At 37.2% G+C, this 17,748-nt stretch overlaps 1 protein-coding gene across 1 annotated transcript; it reads left to right on the top strand.

Moving 5' to 3' along the window:
* Window positions 1–1,341: 1,341 nt before the first annotated feature.
* LOC116250527 (probable cadmium/zinc-transporting ATPase HMA1, chloroplastic) lies at window positions 1,342–17,545 on the top strand. Its single transcript, XM_031624212.2, has 13 exons — window positions 1,342–1,977; window positions 2,767–2,917; window positions 3,018–3,199; window positions 4,725–4,871; window positions 6,617–6,812; window positions 7,176–7,288; window positions 8,731–8,972; window positions 10,360–10,465; window positions 11,360–11,524; window positions 13,323–13,539; window positions 14,518–14,705; window positions 14,787–14,873; window positions 17,181–17,545. Exons 1-13 carry the CDS (start codon window positions 1,474–1,476, stop codon window positions 17,358–17,360), a joined length of 2,478 nt encoding a protein of 825 aa, XP_031480072.1. The 5' UTR covers window positions 1,342–1,473; the 3' UTR covers window positions 17,361–17,545.
* The last annotated feature ends 203 nt before the right edge of the window (window positions 17,546–17,748 follow it).

The raw sequence follows: 17,748 nt of genomic DNA on the forward strand, positions 1-17,748 counted from the left end.
TATATGAAAAATTGAGATCTGGTGATAGAATTCATGGCCTTTAAAGGCTGAACAAGTGTTAGAAGTTCATTCAAGTGATTCAATGTGGATGAACCTTGAAAAAAAAGGTTGAAGGTTGGAACAAACATATAACAGAAATTTTTAGAATTCCTCAAAGCTGTATTTCTTTGGTTAACAAGATCCAAAAGGCAAGCCATGGGCATGGAAAATCAACAACTAACAAAAGATAAAAATCATGTAAGACTCCAATTTATTTAAAATTTCTTAAAAGAACGTGATTCGACATTTTCAACCAATCAAGTTTTATCAAATGCATTTACATGTGAACCGTCTCTAAAACTCTAGTTGGATGACAATCGCAGATAACTGACTTTTAAGAAAGTGCCCATACACATAGAAATTTACTAGCCTCATTTTGTAGCAGTAAGGAACACAACTCTATTCAACATGATCCTCTCACCTTGAAATTGTACCGTAGATGGTGTTTATGTTCATCAACTACAATGTAATCTTTCTAAAATTGAGTACCTTAAAACCATGAACTCAGGACCAACAAACTAATGCGTATTTACGAGAAAACAATATGTACTGAATTTTGAAACTTTTAAGCTTCCCATGTACATCTCAGATCTGTCCAAGAAGTCTAACCCCCCTCGGGTATAACCTCGTCTTTCTAATATGTTATTCAAGTACGGCAACTAATAGTCTTTGAGATATATTTCCTTGACATACTTTGATATGTTTTTTAGGATTTAAATTCCACTTATATTGGAACTCTTTTGCTCGTATGAAAAGTAAAATGAGAATTTCATCTGTGGATCTTAGGGCATAAATCCTTAGTTTGATGAATCGTAGGCTTCAGCGCGGATCTTTTCATGAATCAAAATTTATCTCCATCAAGCAACTAGGCACTTGTTAAATAAGAAATAAAGCGAAGATTTAGAAAAATAAGCATTTTTGTTTAAAAGAAAGAAAAGAAAACGAGATGAAAAGAGAAAAAAAGGACGCCGTGCAAAGGAGCTCTAATCAAAGAATGATTGATTGCTCCTACATCTTTGGATGTGAACTTCCTCCCCCACAATGTGGCAGGTGAGGTAGGTGAATGATCTAAAACCGCTTCGTGACGATCGAGTGACTTTGAAGCACAAGCGCTTCTGCTCGAATTATTGGAAGGGGAAAAACAGGAAAAAAGGCGTCTCTAAAGCTCAGCCACAGCGTCGTCTGTCTTGTACCTTGATAGTTAGGTGCGATCGGTTTTTACGGGGATTTGGGCAGGTCATTTTGGATAAAGAGGGGGGAATTTTTTCTTTTTTTTTTTTAATTTGGGACGGGATGAGCTGACCGTGAGCACACTATGTGGTCATCACCAGCGGTTGCGGGAGCTTCGCTTTCTCCTCCTTCGTCTTCTTCTTTAGACAACGTCGTCGTCAGGCGCGGCGTCGCCTGACGCTGGACTGCTGGAGCGAGACGGCGATGGAGGCGATCCCTTTCCCCGCCAGCAGCCATGGCCTCCGGATGCTCACCTGCGGCAGAAGAAAACCCTTCCTCCGACCCCTCCATTACTTCCCTCTCCCTCGTTCCCCGCTCTACCGCTCCGCCCCTTCCTCTCGCCTCCACTATCGCCCTATCATTGGTTCATTCGAGAAGAGTCGCGACTCTCACCACCTTGACGACGACCATAATGATCATGACCATAATCATCATCATCATCACCATCATGACCACCACCACCACCACCACCACCACCATCCTCATGCGGGTAGTGGGAAGCGGAATGCTCTGCAGGAAGCCATCATCCGATTTTCGAGGGTGACCGGATGGGCAAGACTGGCGGATTTCTTGCGGGAGAACATCTGGATGTGCTGTTCTTCTATGGCTCTTCTTCTTTTCGCTGCAGCCTGCCCGCACGTCCTCCCGAGCTCGTCCACAAAGAAGCTGCAGAACGTTCTTCTAGCTGCAGCCTTTCCTCTAGTTGGGGTATGGTCATGGATGCCCTAATTGTCTTTTTTGTTACGTTCTGGTGTTCAGGTGACTGCAACTAACCGTCAACCAAATCGTTTGCAATTACTTGTCTCTGGGTTGTTTTGGAAGTTGATGCTTTTAAGAATTTGAATTGCATTAGCTTGCCACTTCATATCCTGTGCATGTTAAATATGATGTTCTATTTACACTGTAGATGCTTCCCTGTTAGCAATACAAAAGGAATGTAAGTCGCCCTTCTTAATTGCAGTTCCGTTCTAGGTTGGGGTGATGGATGCATTTTTGACGGCGATAACATCCAAAAGCTTGGGGGGATATGAATGTTGGAAACTAATTATTGTTTCAATAAAACATAACCAGGAAAGCTGGTAACAATTTGATAAAACATCAAGGCAAATTCGTAACCAAAAAGAGAAACATGCTCTCCCAGATATGGAAAATCCCAGAATCGCTGGATTAACTCGCAAGAAAATGTGGTCAAACTTGGAAAAAATGTCAGTGCCATGCCGTGGATCAAGATTTCGTGTTATTTGATATTTCTCCACAAGTTTTTGGAACTAAAGCTTCCCAGAGAGAAAAAGATAGAAAAGAAGGTAGAAAGGAAGATATTTCTTTCCATCATCTTGTTCATGGTGGTAAAAAATTCTAAATTATTGTTGTCCATGTTCTACTATATGCGTGCAATAGAAAATGTTAAGGTTCTTTTCCGTTTTGATTAAATCACTGGAAGATGCAACCCTCTTTGTGTAATATGTGGCCTTAAAATTTTGTTTCTTATGTGTTTAGATTTCTGCGGCACTTGATGCTGCAAATGATATTGCTGGTGGGAAGGTGAATATCCATGTCCTAATGGCACTTGCAGCATTTGCATCGGTATTCATGGGAAACTCTTTGGAGGGTGGATTGCTTCTTGCAATGTTTAATCTTGCACATATTGGTAATGTCCTTGAGGCAGGCAGTCTGCATCTACAATCATTTTCTCATCTGCCAGAATTTTTCCACTTCTTTCTGTTATCTCATGCAAGTGCATGTTGCAGCTGAAGATTATTTTACCGGCCGTGCTATGGTTGATGTTAAGGAATTGAAGGAAAACAATCCTGAGTTTGCTCTGCTATTGGATATAAAGAATGGAAATCCAGCTATCTCATCATTGACATACAAACAAGTTCCTGTACAGGATCTGGAAGTCGGTTCTTACATCTTGGTCAGGGCGGGTGAGGTCTGAACAAAAATGTTGTTACCTTTTCCTAGTTCGATATCTTTTATTTGCACCAGATTTACATATTTTTATGAGATATTTCTACAGAAACTTAAAAATCTGCGAAGCTTCTTTTTGGGATATATGTATCATTAGTTCTTCCTGGAGCTTGCGGTTCGTGTGTATATATATATATATATATATATACACACACACACATTCAAATTAGATGTTAACCATAATATCACACTTTGCAGTTGCATGGTTTGCAGCAAAAGCATTATGCGGGAACTCAATCTTATAACTAAGTAAAATCATGCATAATGGGAAAATTCATCACATACAGTTAACCATGGTACACCAGTGTATATCAACAATGGAACAGTTTAAGGACAATAAGAAGAATGAGAAAAGAAGAAAAATAAAACAAAGTTCAGACTTCCTCCTCCAGAAATGAAGGTTGTTCTTGGAAAGTAATGGCAGTGGGTGAAATGAGAACCCAAAGACTCTCTCTCTCTCACATGCCCCTGCATGCACAGTAGTCACAGAAAACGCATTTTTTTTCGAAAAAAACGCAAAAAAAACCCTGATAAATTAATTGGCCATTTTGAACTAAAAAAATGCGTTTTTTTTGAAAAAAACATTAAAAGCGAAAAAAAAAATACTTTTTTCCGCGTTTTTTTCCAGTTTTTTTCACTTTTTCATTTTTTCACTTTTTTTAATGTCAGATAGTTTTTTATTTTTTATTTTTCATTTTTTGTTTGTTGCAAATATGTTTATCTTTTGATGTTTTGTGTTATTAATTTCTCACTTATTTTATTTTTCTCCCATTTTTAGTTTTTAAAATTTTTAAAAATTTACCATATTTTTCTCTTATTTTTTCCGTTTTTTTCAAGCTCGTCGTATTAAACCAGAGAGAAACCTCTTATTTGTGACTATGATGCACACACATAGACATCTATATGTGCTTTTAACAAACTGAGAAAAAGCAACTGCTTAGGCTAGAGTGTATTCCAGCATATGGGCATGTTATGCCTGGATTGCCAAAGTTCATGCCATGTCAGGTCATGCCTGTGCCTGGGGCAGGTTCAGTGTAGAAGGCTGTCCCAAATCCATACTTGCCATGGATGGGCAACCTGAATATCCTAGCATTATTGAACCCCAAAATAATTGCATATAGTAAAGGAACTTTTGATTCCCTTATTTGATATGAGTTCTTTCAGTAAACAAACTGTTAGTTTCAAGACCTGAGGCCTTAGAAGAACTCCAGATGTATAACATGTTAAAGTAAGACGGTGTGCAGTGTGCCTACCTGAATTCAGTGGGCCCTTATATCTTTGGTCTTTGCTCTACCAAATCAGGTGATAGTCTGGTAGAGTAGAGTTCTTTTAGCTTTAGAAAACATTTTTAGACGATAAGCCAAATTCCATCAGATCTAATATTGAATCTTTTCCTTCTTCTCCCTCATGCCTTGCCACATTAATCTTTTGTCCTTTGAAGCATTTTGCTCCATTCTCTCATGTTTTAAACTTTATATCGTGTTTAGGCTGTGCCAGTAGATGGAGAAGTTTTTCAAGGCAGATCAACAGTTACCGTTGAGCATTTGACTGGAGAATCTAAACCACTTGAGAAGAAAATGGGGGATTGCATTCCTGGTGGTGCAAGGAACTTGGATGGGATGCTGATTGTCAAGGTATCTCACAATTTTCAACGTCTCAGACTTGAACTATGTTCTTTTGTTTCCATGAATGGGTTATTCATGAGTTGTCACATGCCTAGAGGTTTTAAGTTCTAATTGTAGAACCCCATAGATTTACTTATTTGCATGATGTTGGACCTCATTGTCAATTCTCAGTGACAAATCTTGAATGGGGCATCCAACTTGTGGTATGGTTTTATGCGACTGAAGAGACAAGTTAGACCTAATAATCCCACCAAAAGAAAATCAAATACTTGGGCTTGTAATGGAAAAATCAGATTTTCATGGAGAAGCAGAAGGCGGAAAACAAACACAAGTGAAGGTGCAAAAAAAAAAAAGAAACAAGAGATGGGACAAGTTGACAAAAGCATTGGAGGAAAGGCCAAAAAATAAGAAGAAGATCTTGATTAGGTCCTCAAATATCTGATTTCATATGGGACTTGTGGAATGAGAGAAGATAGAAGAAAATAAATGAATATTTTGATTTCTTGATTGTGGTGCACATGGGTATACTTACGGTTCGGGTATAGGTACTGATACGACAACTTCAGAAACTGTGGGTATGGGGGTATGACAATATATATATATATATATATATATGAATATATGCAAAATAACTCAAAAAAATCAAAATGAAAGCAATATTTAAATAAACAAGTAATATAAATAAAAAAATTACATGTTAATGAATAATAACTCTAACTCTAAAGACAAAATGAAAACTTTGGAAAAAATTAAATCAAGTAAAATTAAACAGTTTGAATCAGTTTCGATCTAAAAATTACCCAAGTGTGTACCCACTTTGGGTATGGGCACAGTGACATGAGTATGTGGACCTTACTAAAGTAGCCATGTGACTTATGTGGTTGGCTCATCAACTAGAGTTGATAATCAACTTAATCATTGTTTCTTTAAGAGAAACACTGATCCTGCACTACTTGTAAATCAGATTAGAATCTCTCACTTTGATAGGTATACAAGATTAAGTACTTTATTCATTGATCAGTTTATTAATTCTTCTTAAGAAATGCTAGAGCACCTAGCAAGCTTCTAGACTTCCCCTAAAAAGCAGTCTGAAGAGGAACTAGAATCCCAGAATTCTATCCTGGTCCAATTTCAATAATGGTTGGTCTTCCGCTGTTAAGATATGGGGAGGACTGAGGAGTTCTGCTGTCAGTGTGCACCAACATTTGCTGTGGATTTTGCTAACATTGATTCCTTTAGCAGTTAAGCTGTTTTGAAGATTTATTCTTTTGTCTGGCCTGATTAACTCAAATAATGTGATGCATGATATATCTAATTACAATTGGTCTCCTCATCACTGCTGCAGGTGCATTGCTAGAATACAATGATAACTTTCCCCATGAAAGCATCTAAGACTCCAAGCCTATCTGCATTTAAAACATTCAAGTTGATATAATACAAGGGTGAAAAGTGCTTTATTGAGCAAAGGAGATGATGTATGTCCTGGGCTAGGTTATAACAATGCGGCATGTTTTTTATGTTTTCATGGTCTGAATAGTCTTGCCCATTTGATGTTGCATTATTTGGATCAACGTGTTTAGCAAAGGTAAAACTGAGAAAGAATAGCACATGGAATGATAAATCTCTATGTTGTACGTACATAACTTGCAATTAAGCTATGCCATTATATGTCTCATATCTGCTACTTGTCCCTTTTTAAGAATAGATGGTATGCATATGGGAGTTAAGCTCTTTTGATTTGATGTTCTACAAAGGTAGCCAAGACATGGAAAGAGTCAACTTTGGCCAGGATAGTACAGCTTACTCAAGAAGCACATCTAAATAAACCAAAACTACAGAGGTGGTTAGATGAGTTTGGAGAGCGGTACAGCCAGGCTGTTGTGGCTTTATCACTTGCAATTGCCTTCATAGGTCCATTTGTTTTCAGGTGGCCCTTCTTCAGTACATCAGGTACTTCTTAGATGTTTCTGATTGGATCTATTTTTTTTGTTGAGTGAAACTGACTTGTGTTTGCATAGGTGCAGCTATGTGTCAGGAGGTTCCATTTGTTTTCTCCTTTACTTTTCTGTCCTCCTTTCTTTTTTGGGTGCTACTTTAAACTTTATCCACATTGTTGCTCTATATTATTGTTTGGCAGTTCTCTCTACCTGCTTGATTCTGTAGCAGTCATTAATTAGATTACTTAAACACTTGCACTTTTAAAATAATCTGGATTACTTTGATGGTTTTTCTGTTTCCTCCTTTTGTAGGAAGTGTTGCAAATACTTTTATATGCTTGTTGGGACACTTTTCTTATGATGGTCACTTTTATAGTTTGCAGAGGGTCTGTGTACAGGGCTTTGGGTCTCATGGTTGCTGCATCTCCTTGTGCATTGGCTGTAGCACCTTTAGCATATGCAACTGCAATTAGTGCTTGTGCAAGTAAGGTAATGTTGTGTTGATTTGCCTAGTTAGTTGTTTCTTTTTTTGCATTTTCTACTGCAGCTTTTGCTAAGACATGGCGACAGATCGAAGCACGTCTAACACTTTAGCATACTTAATAAACATGTGCTGAATTACAGTAGTATGAATCATCTTATGTCCTAGGGATATTTCTCTCCACGTAAATTATGTGCAGATTCTATTAATGAATTAGGCTTGTGAGGGCTGTTATTGAAGCTGCTATCCCTTCCTTTTTTGCATTTCTTCCTCTCCTTTCCTCTATTTTCTTCCATGCTTGAATTGCCGTGGCTTTATCAAGTTTGATACGTATATTCTTTCAATTCTAAGTTATTAGCTTTGTCTCTTGTGATCATGTCCAATGCCATTCCTGTTATCATTTTTTTCTTGAAGAATTAAGTACCTATAGTTAGTACGTTGATTATGCTCTTGTTTTTACTAGATGACTGCATCAATAAATCTTGTAGCTGCTTTAGTTCTTATGATATGGTAATTTTGAATTTCTTGGTGAATATTCTATTCAATAATGCTGTTCTTACATTCTGTTTAGCTCCTTGGGTAAGCCAAGAATCTCGTCACTGATGGATTTGGGATGAATATGGGTTACCCATTTTCCCCAGTGCTGTCTTGCATGCATAAATTTTATACAGAATACGAGCATGAAAAGGGTCCAAGTGTCAATACTCAATTCTTAGTTTGTGTTAGGTAGCATTTCTTGATGCTTCACCTTGGAGGATCTATTGGGTCCTTCACCATGATGAACACATTTCTTCTTAAAAGATTCTTTATTTGATGTGAATGAGAAGGACTCTGAAGTGTTACTTTGATGTGGATCTTGAGCTATTTGAGAATTTTGTCAAAAAATGAAGGTCAATTTGAAGAAAAAATTGAAACAGCATGCAAAAGAAAGTGGTAACAGACAGTTTATTTCTGGGAAACATGAATGAACATTCACAAAAAATATTTTCTTTAGTGATATGTCAAAAACTTTAAGATTGTGAATCCCTGATATTTTTATTTTTCAGGAAGTTTCGGAGAATCATGTTGAGTTTTAATGTCATCTTCTTTCTCAAATTGGTTGTGGGCATAATGTTGTTCTTGATATTTGGGTAGCACTTATCTCATAACAGTATATTGTAAACCTTTATCTCTACGTCATTACCTTCTTGTATTAGGGGTATTGAAGCAATTAATTAAACATCAAACAAATCTGCATGGAACAAGTCTTCACCTGTTTGGCACATAGTTCTTCTAGTACTCCAAGGTTGGATGGGGAACTCCTGACTGTGCTCAGCATGAACTGGATTTATATTTTTCCCTTGTAAATTGTATATATTTATCAATCCTTTTTGGGCCAGTGAACTATGTTTTTTCTTCTCTATTTATGGCTTAAGAAACTGCATTTCTCATGTTGCTTGTCATGTTCAAGGGTATCTTGCTGAAGGGTGGACATGTGTTAGATGCCCTTGCGTCCTGTCACACTGTTGCATTTGATAAAACTGGGACCTTGACAACAGGGGAGCTTACTTGTAAGGCAATTGAGCCCATCCATGGCCATAGTTTGATGATTGATGAAGCAGTGGGGCCATCTTGTTGCGTTCCTAACTGTGAAAAAGAAGCTCTTGCCGTAGCAGCAGCAATGGAAAAGGGAACTACACATCCCATTGGGAGGTATGGTAATTAGGACTGCATATCATATCTGTACTATTATGTATAATGCATATTTTTTTAAAACCACATCTGACTTTCTTTTTCATGATGATGGTATGTTTCTTTTCCTTCATTGGTATGTATCACCAGCATATCAGTTTTTTTCCGCATAATTATAAACTCTGGTATCTTCTTTTTCTATTCTTTAATGGAAAATGGTTCGCTGTATGTCATAATTTGGGTGCTTTCAGTTTCTGTCGCATGGATGCATCTAAATATATGCCTGTCACACTATTTTTGTAGTATTCCACTAAGAATGCACATATAGAAGGATGCAACAGAATAAGTTGTGACATGGTTTTTCATTAAGGTTATTTTCTTCCTGATACTGGGATCCATGTAACAGGCACATTTTATCTCATTGGACATGTTGATGTCGATGATATTATCTTACATAGTTAAATGGTGAACCGCAGCATCTTTCGACAATTTCATTCTTTTGGAAAGTATCATAAAATCATGGTTGAAAAAAAATATTACAAAAGAATATTAACAAAAATATTAAGCTTATAAACAAATGGACTGACTACCCATAATTGTCCTAAAACAATAATAAGGTTCATTAGTGTTGTACTTATATGAAGGCTAATAATGGACAGGGCATTTAAGTATTTAGTTGGCCACAACAGGCTTTATGGATTGCCATATACACTGAATAATTGCTTAAAACTTAAAAGGAGGGAGTTGTCTCCCTTCATCAAGCAGCTGAGTACCTGTGACAGTCAATGTCAGCAACCCTTCACTTGAATATTGAGCTGTCAATTATGAAAATTTACAAGTGAGGCATTTCTTTACTCTACAAGCCAAGTTTTCTCTTTCTTATAAAGTGTACCAAGTTTACCATCTCTCTTGCTATAATGAGAATAGTGTGAAAATAACGTGAAAAATTAAAGTGCAGACGATTTTGAAAAGATTGTGATAATATTGGTTTAACTAAGGTTAGCTGATTAAGTCTTGATTCATAACGTTTTCAATAATTTTGGTATTATTTGTGGCCAATATCTTGACCACAAGCAAACAATTTGCTATGCACAAGCCTTGGCTAAAAAACTCTGCTTTTTAGTTTAGTCCATTGATTGTTTCAGATCTCCTCTTGCATTTTCTATTTGAATGCTCTTTACCTTAAGGGTTCAACCTAGTGCATTCCACTCCTGTGAAATTTAACTAGTTGCATGTCGGTCTTATCATTTCATCTGTCTCTTCTTTTTTTTATATTTGTTTTTGTTTTTACTAACTGGCAGATTTGGCCTTTTTGGGTGATAAGTATATATGGTCATTCTAGTTTTTTTTCTGTCTCTTTTTTCTTTGTAAGGCACACTAACCTGCTTACTGCGTGCAAGTTATGCAGAGCTGTAATTGATCACAGTATTGGGCAAGTTCTACCTCATGTTTCTATTGAAAGTTTTGAGTCACTTCCTGGCCAGGGTCTTTTTGCAACATTGACAGGTCTCAAGGTAGTGCATTTTGTATGACCTTTTAAGCATTCCTTTGTGAAGTTTCTTTGTATTTATATGATTTTTGTTCTACGCAATCATAAATTAACTTTCTGAAAGGCTAGTGCAAATCATGTCACAGCCATATTCTATCCAATATCTAAGATTTTCTTCATATTTGAATGATTCTTGGTGTATTCACTTGTAATTTAATTTTTTAAAAGGTTAGCTCAAATTACATCACAGCCCTATTGTATTCAATGATCTGAGCATAGCTAACAAACAAGGTTGCTTTTGATTGTTTGAACGTCTTCCTCTTTTGTCCTTGAGCTGCCAGAACTGTTGGGATAAGAATGTTGATGGCTGAGAGTTTGTTTTGGCATGTGTCAATATATTTCATGGATGAAGAGGATAAAGTCACAATAGCGAGAAAATCACCAATTTCATTAACTTTACATCCAATAGCACAGTTAAATGCTGATTAGTAGTTCAGCCAGCTGAACTTGATAATGTTGATGATTTACGTTCATGTGAATGGGAAGCATAGAGAAAAATTTTGTGACAAAGTGCTTATATAGTTTGGCTAATGCCAAAGCATGTACCTGTAAGTTATCCGTAGATTGTATTCATAAGTCATAGTGATAGTGATAAAAGAATACACTCCGTTCAACAATTTTTTTGACGTCCCTCGTCCTGCATTGGTGGTAACTGGTAAGTATTTACGTGATTAAATTCTTGATCACATAACTCTTGTTGTTCTTCAGATACATTGGAAATAGACTCCTCAACTATTTTGGCTGACATTCAGATAGACCTCTGTTTGTTGAATTTGTATCTTTGGATGTTACTTTTCTTGTGAAGCTGGTTCTAATTATAGAGAATGTTATGCCCCTTGATGGTTTTTTGGGTGTTTAGTCAGATGATAAAGGAAGAGGGCTGCTGAAGGCATCACTTGGTTCTGTAGAATATATCGCATCATTATGCAAATCTAGATCCGAGTCAGACGAAATAAAGGATGCTGTTAATGCATCTGTTTATGGTGGAGATTTTGTGCATGCTGCACTGTCTGTAGACAGGAAGGTATTTTTCCTCCAACCCCAGCTTGATCTAGAAAAAGTTTTCCATAGTATCCTTTGCTGCAGGTTATTGTTAATTGTCTTTGATAAAATGCATAACCTAGAAAATGTCATTTGTTCTTAACAACTTTATAGCCAATAAGGTGTAAGATGCAACGGTTCTGGAACTCTAGTGCACCTTGTTACATTGTTAGAGTTATGTAAACTACAGCTGTGCAGTCAAACGGTATTACACTTGATTTCTTGGCTTGGGTGAGAATCATATGAAACCAAGTTACAAAATATAATATGTCTTGCTATCTGGGAGCTGCAAAGATGTTCTCATGGAACTTAGACCTTGTACCGTTTGAGTCATTCTTGCACTTCTGACATTCTCTTTGATGAATATTGGATTAGTAATTTTCAATAATTATCAGGTTGCAAAATCTAATTTTCCTCTAACAGACTCCAGTTCAATGTGTGTTATCTAAGATTCTAAACTGTTCTCTCAACATTTTGGGATTGAGGGAGCATTTAAATGCAGGTAGGGACTTACATTGGCCTGGATAACTTATGCAGTTTTAACTTTATGAGTGAAAAAGTTTCCTCCCCAGTGTATACACACATTTTGAGGCGAATAAATGGGATTGAACTTTTAGGTGATAATTTTTGTCAATGTTAGATTGAGGGCACAAATTTTACTTCTCAAAAGCAGAGTGAGATTTTGTCCTGTTAGAAATCTTTCTTGCCTTTGAAGATGCCTTTATTGAGTAGTCAAAAGGTTGGAACCAAACTACCAAACTTAACTATATTTGTACATAAACCCAAAATTGCAATGTATAAAGTTGGTAAATGTCTCCATGTATATATGTTTGTGCATATGCATGTATACCTCTACTCTACGTGCTTTGCAGACTTGGATGATCTTTTGATATGGGGTACACATAATCTTGATTAGGTCAGCTTTTGATATTCCATGGTATGTAATTGAAACTAAACCCCCACAGAAGTTTTCAGCGTGGTCCCTTTTGCTAGAAAGAGTCTCTTTATATTTGTTTATGGAAAACATTGTCACAACTCACAACTTAACACTACAGAAGCTGTAGTTGTATATTGAGGTTGTTCAAATGCCTATGTGTGTGCTTTTTATTGCCAAGCATCTGTTTTATCAATGAATTACAAGGATCCTTACAATGAAAAAATGAAAAAGGTTGTAGCATCACCAATTCGGTATCCATAAATATTTCTACAGAACTTCTTGCACACATTAATTACATGAGTTGTTTCACTCATTTCTTCAGCAGTTTCAAACACAAGCTCCCGAGATATCTCCTACAATTGGCCTTCAATCTTTTGCCTCGGCATCTTCAACTTGTAATTACGCTATAATGTCCTCTTTCTTCCACAATCTCAGGGAATATGGTAACTAGCTTACCTGTTGTCCTTCACTTATTTGACATTAATAGTTTTCATGGAACAATGGGTTCCTAGAATAAGAAATCCATTAGCTTCCTGTTTGTTTCTGTAATCCCCAGTATTCCAAGACTTTGGATTCATTGCTTTATGAGAGCCCTTCTTGGATGCATGATACGAACTTCCAGTTGTCATTTGTATGGGTAAGCAGGGTATGCTAGGCCTCTTGAAGCAAACATCATCTGAGGATCCCAGTGAATATATGAAGTTAATAGTTGCTTCTGGATTTAACATTGTAGAATTTTAATGCATTGGTTGTTCCAACTTAATAGAGCTTTTTTTTTTGCTTCATGTTGCAAATTGCATACAAAATATAATATATCTGTTGTCACCTTTGCAATGACATGCAGGTAACACTATTCCATTTTGAGGACAAACCTCGACCTGGTGTAGAAAAAGTTATAGCTGCACTTCGGGATCAAGCAAGGCTTCGCTTGATGATGCTAACAGGTGACCATGCTTCCAGCGCATGGAGAGTTGCCAACTCTGTCGGTATTGAGGAGGTGTATAGCAGTTTGAAGCCTGAAGATAAACTAAATAGAGTTAAAACCTTCTCAAGGGATACTGGTGAGAATCCTCTCTGACAGAGCTAGTGATATGTTCTTCACATTGTGTTCCTGTTCTGCTGAGGCAACAGCTGCCTAAACTAGATGTTCAAACAATCTGATGTGATGCTTATCTTTTTTCATGTGTACACATGTTATAAGTGCATGTGGGATTGCCCATGTGAATGTGCATGATATAGAATCGTAGATGTCTTCATGCATGCACATGTTAAGGTGGATGTGCATGTGCATATGCAGGCACATGTCTAAGTGCATGCTGCATTCACCCTATTTGCAAAAATGTATGAGTGTGTTGGCAATTGTCTGCAATTGTGGATGTAGTACATGTACACAAGTAGGTGTATATTATGTCTACAGAAATGTGGTCATGCTTCACATTATCTTGCATCCGAATCTGAATCAGTTTGATTGGTTGGTTTGGGCAGTGGTAAACCAAATCAGGTTATCCATGGATTTGGCTTTGATGTAAGGTTTTCTTGCCAAATCAGATGGATCGGATGTCATCTATGTGTGAAAAGAATCATATTTGATGTTGCATTTTATGCAGTATCATGTTTACTTTCAGGCTTCGTTAATATTTTGTTCTAGAAAGAATGGAGGAATTCTATGGGCTTTAGCCGTTAAAATATTCTTAGTCAACATATGAATTTATATATATACATCATGACACTTTTGGTGCGGATATGTGATTAGTTTAGTAGAGAATGTTCATGTGTCTGCATGTGTGTAATTAGATTATTAGAGGGTCTCTGTCTGAAGTTCTCTTCTTTTAAATTTTTATGGAAATAAGAGCTTTCCAGTAAGTAACATGGTATTGGAAACTGAAAGGTCATTATGGGCAGCTAGACCAAAAAATTTTGCCTCCATCTGCATTTTAAATTTGATGATACAGTACTGTCTTAGAATTTATAGTCCGGTTATTGATCATAGATTCATAATAGACCCAAAATTTCTAAACAATCGGAAATGCATGAAACAGATGGAGGTCTGATAATGGTAGGTGATGGCATTAATGATGCGCCTGCCTTAGCTGCTGCGACAGTGGGAATTGTGTTTGCACAGCGCGCGAGTGCTACTGCTGTGGCTGTTGCAGATGTTCTTCTATTGCAGGATAATATAGCTGCTGTACCATTTGTTATTGCTAAAGCCAGACAAACTACCCTATTGGTATCACTTGTTTGTTTTCAATTCTCTTTTATTTCTCACATGATGGTCTCTGTTGATGTCTATCAGTGACCAATACTGCAGGTGAAGCAAAGCGTTGTACTTGCACTATCATGCATTATATTGGCTTCTCTTCCTTCCGTCTTGGGTTTTCTTCCATTGTGGTTGACGGTATGTCTAATTTTTCTCATTACGTATGCATAAATCTGTTGCTTGTTTCGCCATGGGGTGCACCAGTTACATACTGGAATTGTATCTTCATACTATATGTAGTTTTAGAAAGCACAGGCTGTCCTCGTTTCTTGATTGCACTGATCTATGACTGTTCAAGCCTTAATCAGGCTAGTGCTGGGGTCTAGCTTGCCTTATTTTAGGAATAGGGGTTCATTTCTAATACTTATGATTACCGAGGAAATTGTTTTTCAAATTCTTCGAAGCAGTGGCGGAGCCACATATAGGCTGCTGTGGGCAACTGCCCACACCGGCCCCTTGATGTTTCTTTATTTCACATTGACATCTTCAAATATTTTCTCTGTTATATATGTGAGTGCCCCTTTGGATATGGAAATCTGTGAATGAGTGCCCCTCCTGAAAATGTTTCTGGCTCTGCCACTGCTTCGAAGATTGTGTAAGATCTTCAGTTCAAGGCAGTTTGAATTATGTTGCTATGACCACAGGTAATAGTCTGGTCTGAGTGTTCTACTGTTACTGAAAGAAGCTACTTGGTGTTTGGCATGATGCTTTTTGATTCCAAGAAAAGCTACGAGCTGAGTTTCTCAGTTCAGATTTTATCAATCAGTTTCTTTAGCATATATTTGGGCTGTATGTTGTTTGGCAATGAAATATGACAACTAGACACCACCGGAAGCTGGTTTGACACTCTAAATGCAAGCCTAGCATTTAGGAGTTAGGACAATCTTGGTGCCTCAGCAAGTGCATGGATGGTGCGTAATGTCTCTCTATCTCTCACCGGTGAAAATATCTCCTTTTTGAGGCTGTGGAACTCTAAAACTTCTGGAAATTCTTTCTACTGTTTTTCAGCCCCTCCACGTAAAAAGGGAAAAAGTGCAGTATAATCACGAAAATACAGACATGTCAGATGACTGTATTACATAGACCAGATAGCCTCACATGAGACTTATGTTACTAGGGGCAATTTCATGTTTGCCAACATGTGTCACCATTCTTCTTTTAGTTCGGTAACGATATGAACAATGGAGTGCGATAGTGAGCATGATAGTAGAAACATAGTTATATGTTCTGGTATTCTCTGCAGATACGTGCATCACAAATTTGTGTATATATAGAATTTTAACTAGAATCTTTGACGAATTTTTTAAGCCAATATGGAACATGCTTGGAACACAAAATATGAAAACTAAAAACATATTCTTGATGTTCTCTATTGCAAGTAGGTGACAATCTCCTGACATCTAATTGTTCTCTTGTTCTCTTGTACCAAAGGTTTTCATGGTAAAAGATCAATGGCAAGAGCACATCAAAATTTTAGGACATGAAAATTTGTTATAGCATTTTGAGAAAAATAATATGTTATGATGACAATAAACAAACCAGGATAATGACAACTATAGAATCAGTTTTATCGACAATGGTTGTCAACCTGGTCAGTACGTTCAGTAATGATCCTCTAAAACCCTTGCACATACTAGTGTATGGAGACACGGGTGGTGAGTTTACTTTGCCATCGTGTGTGATCTTTGGATAATTTGGTCCGTGGAATTGCTTGTGTTAGTTTTAGTTTAAGGGTTTATTTTCTCTGTAGACATTATACATACATAGTTACAGGCACACACTTATGCATGCCCACATGCACGCATACACCTCACACACACATATATATGCGAGAGAGAGAGAGACAGTGAGATCTATAATACATAAGTAAAAAATATATAATCATGATCATCCTTATTACCTGGCATGATAAATTCTTCACAACTGAGGCGTTTGTAAAGGCTATGCAGCTTCCAAGACCAATTCAACCCTCCTCCAACCTGAGTGCTCTAATGGTTTGGATATGGGTTCGAGGTGTTGAATATGTTTTTTTACCATCTCTTTAGTTTATCCAACCCAAATGATTTACATCATCTTAATGTAGTGGAACCAATAGAACTATAAGTATAGCATATTTCTGAAGAGTAGAAATGCTGAAATTTCTGAAGAATGGGAATAGAAAACCAGGATGCTAAGAAAAAAGGCACAATAATCCTCCATAGCACCCATCTTGACCTATTTGCAGCTCACTGGACCATCTCTACTTGTTCAGATGTTTACAGGCTATAGGGTTGGGTTTCTTTTTGTCCATCTGATTTTTCATAGGGTTAGCATTGGGTCAATTTATCTGCCATGAGAAAACTGGTTGTACGCACTGAACATGCACATGGAATGATTTTGTGATGTATTTGGTGCTTAATGTCCAGCCTCGTGGATTTATTTAGTCATAATGATTCCACCCTGCAGGTTCTTTTGCATGAAGGTGGCACTCTTCTTGTTTGTCTGAATTCAGTGCGTGCTTTGAATGTCCCCACTTGGTCATGGAAACATGATTTGCAACTCATGCTGGATGGCCTTAAGGGTTTCGTTGCTGGTTTGCTGAAGGTGTCACCTACGTCAGCCAGTGTTGGCACAGCCTCATTGTAGATTTATCCCAAATTTGGAGTTGTATGGCGGTTGATTTTATGTACTGAGGACGTAATCACAGTGGAAGTGGCTGAAGCTGCCAGTCTTGAAAATTCATGTGAATGTAACAAAAACGTAACATCATCAACAGCTTATCATTGTAATTTTGTTAATTTGTAAGTAAGCTCAATATCTTCATTGATTCATCCACTAAGTTCGCTCATAAGCTTAAAGCTGCTATATGTTTTTTGTATCGCATTATGTGTGCACAAGACGGGGAAAGATTTTGCTGCACTTGATCGCTAACCCTTAACGGAAACTCTCAATGTAAAGGGTTCTTTGTGAAACTAATCATATGGGTGTCGTGTCTCGGCTCTGGACCATGCTCTTCCGATGTATGGATAAAGAA

This window comes from Nymphaea colorata, chromosome 3, assembly GCF_008831285.2.
Source record: "Nymphaea colorata isolate Beijing-Zhang1983 chromosome 3, ASM883128v2, whole genome shotgun sequence".
Lineage (NCBI taxonomy): Eukaryota > Viridiplantae > Streptophyta > Magnoliopsida > Nymphaeales > Nymphaeaceae > Nymphaea > Nymphaea colorata.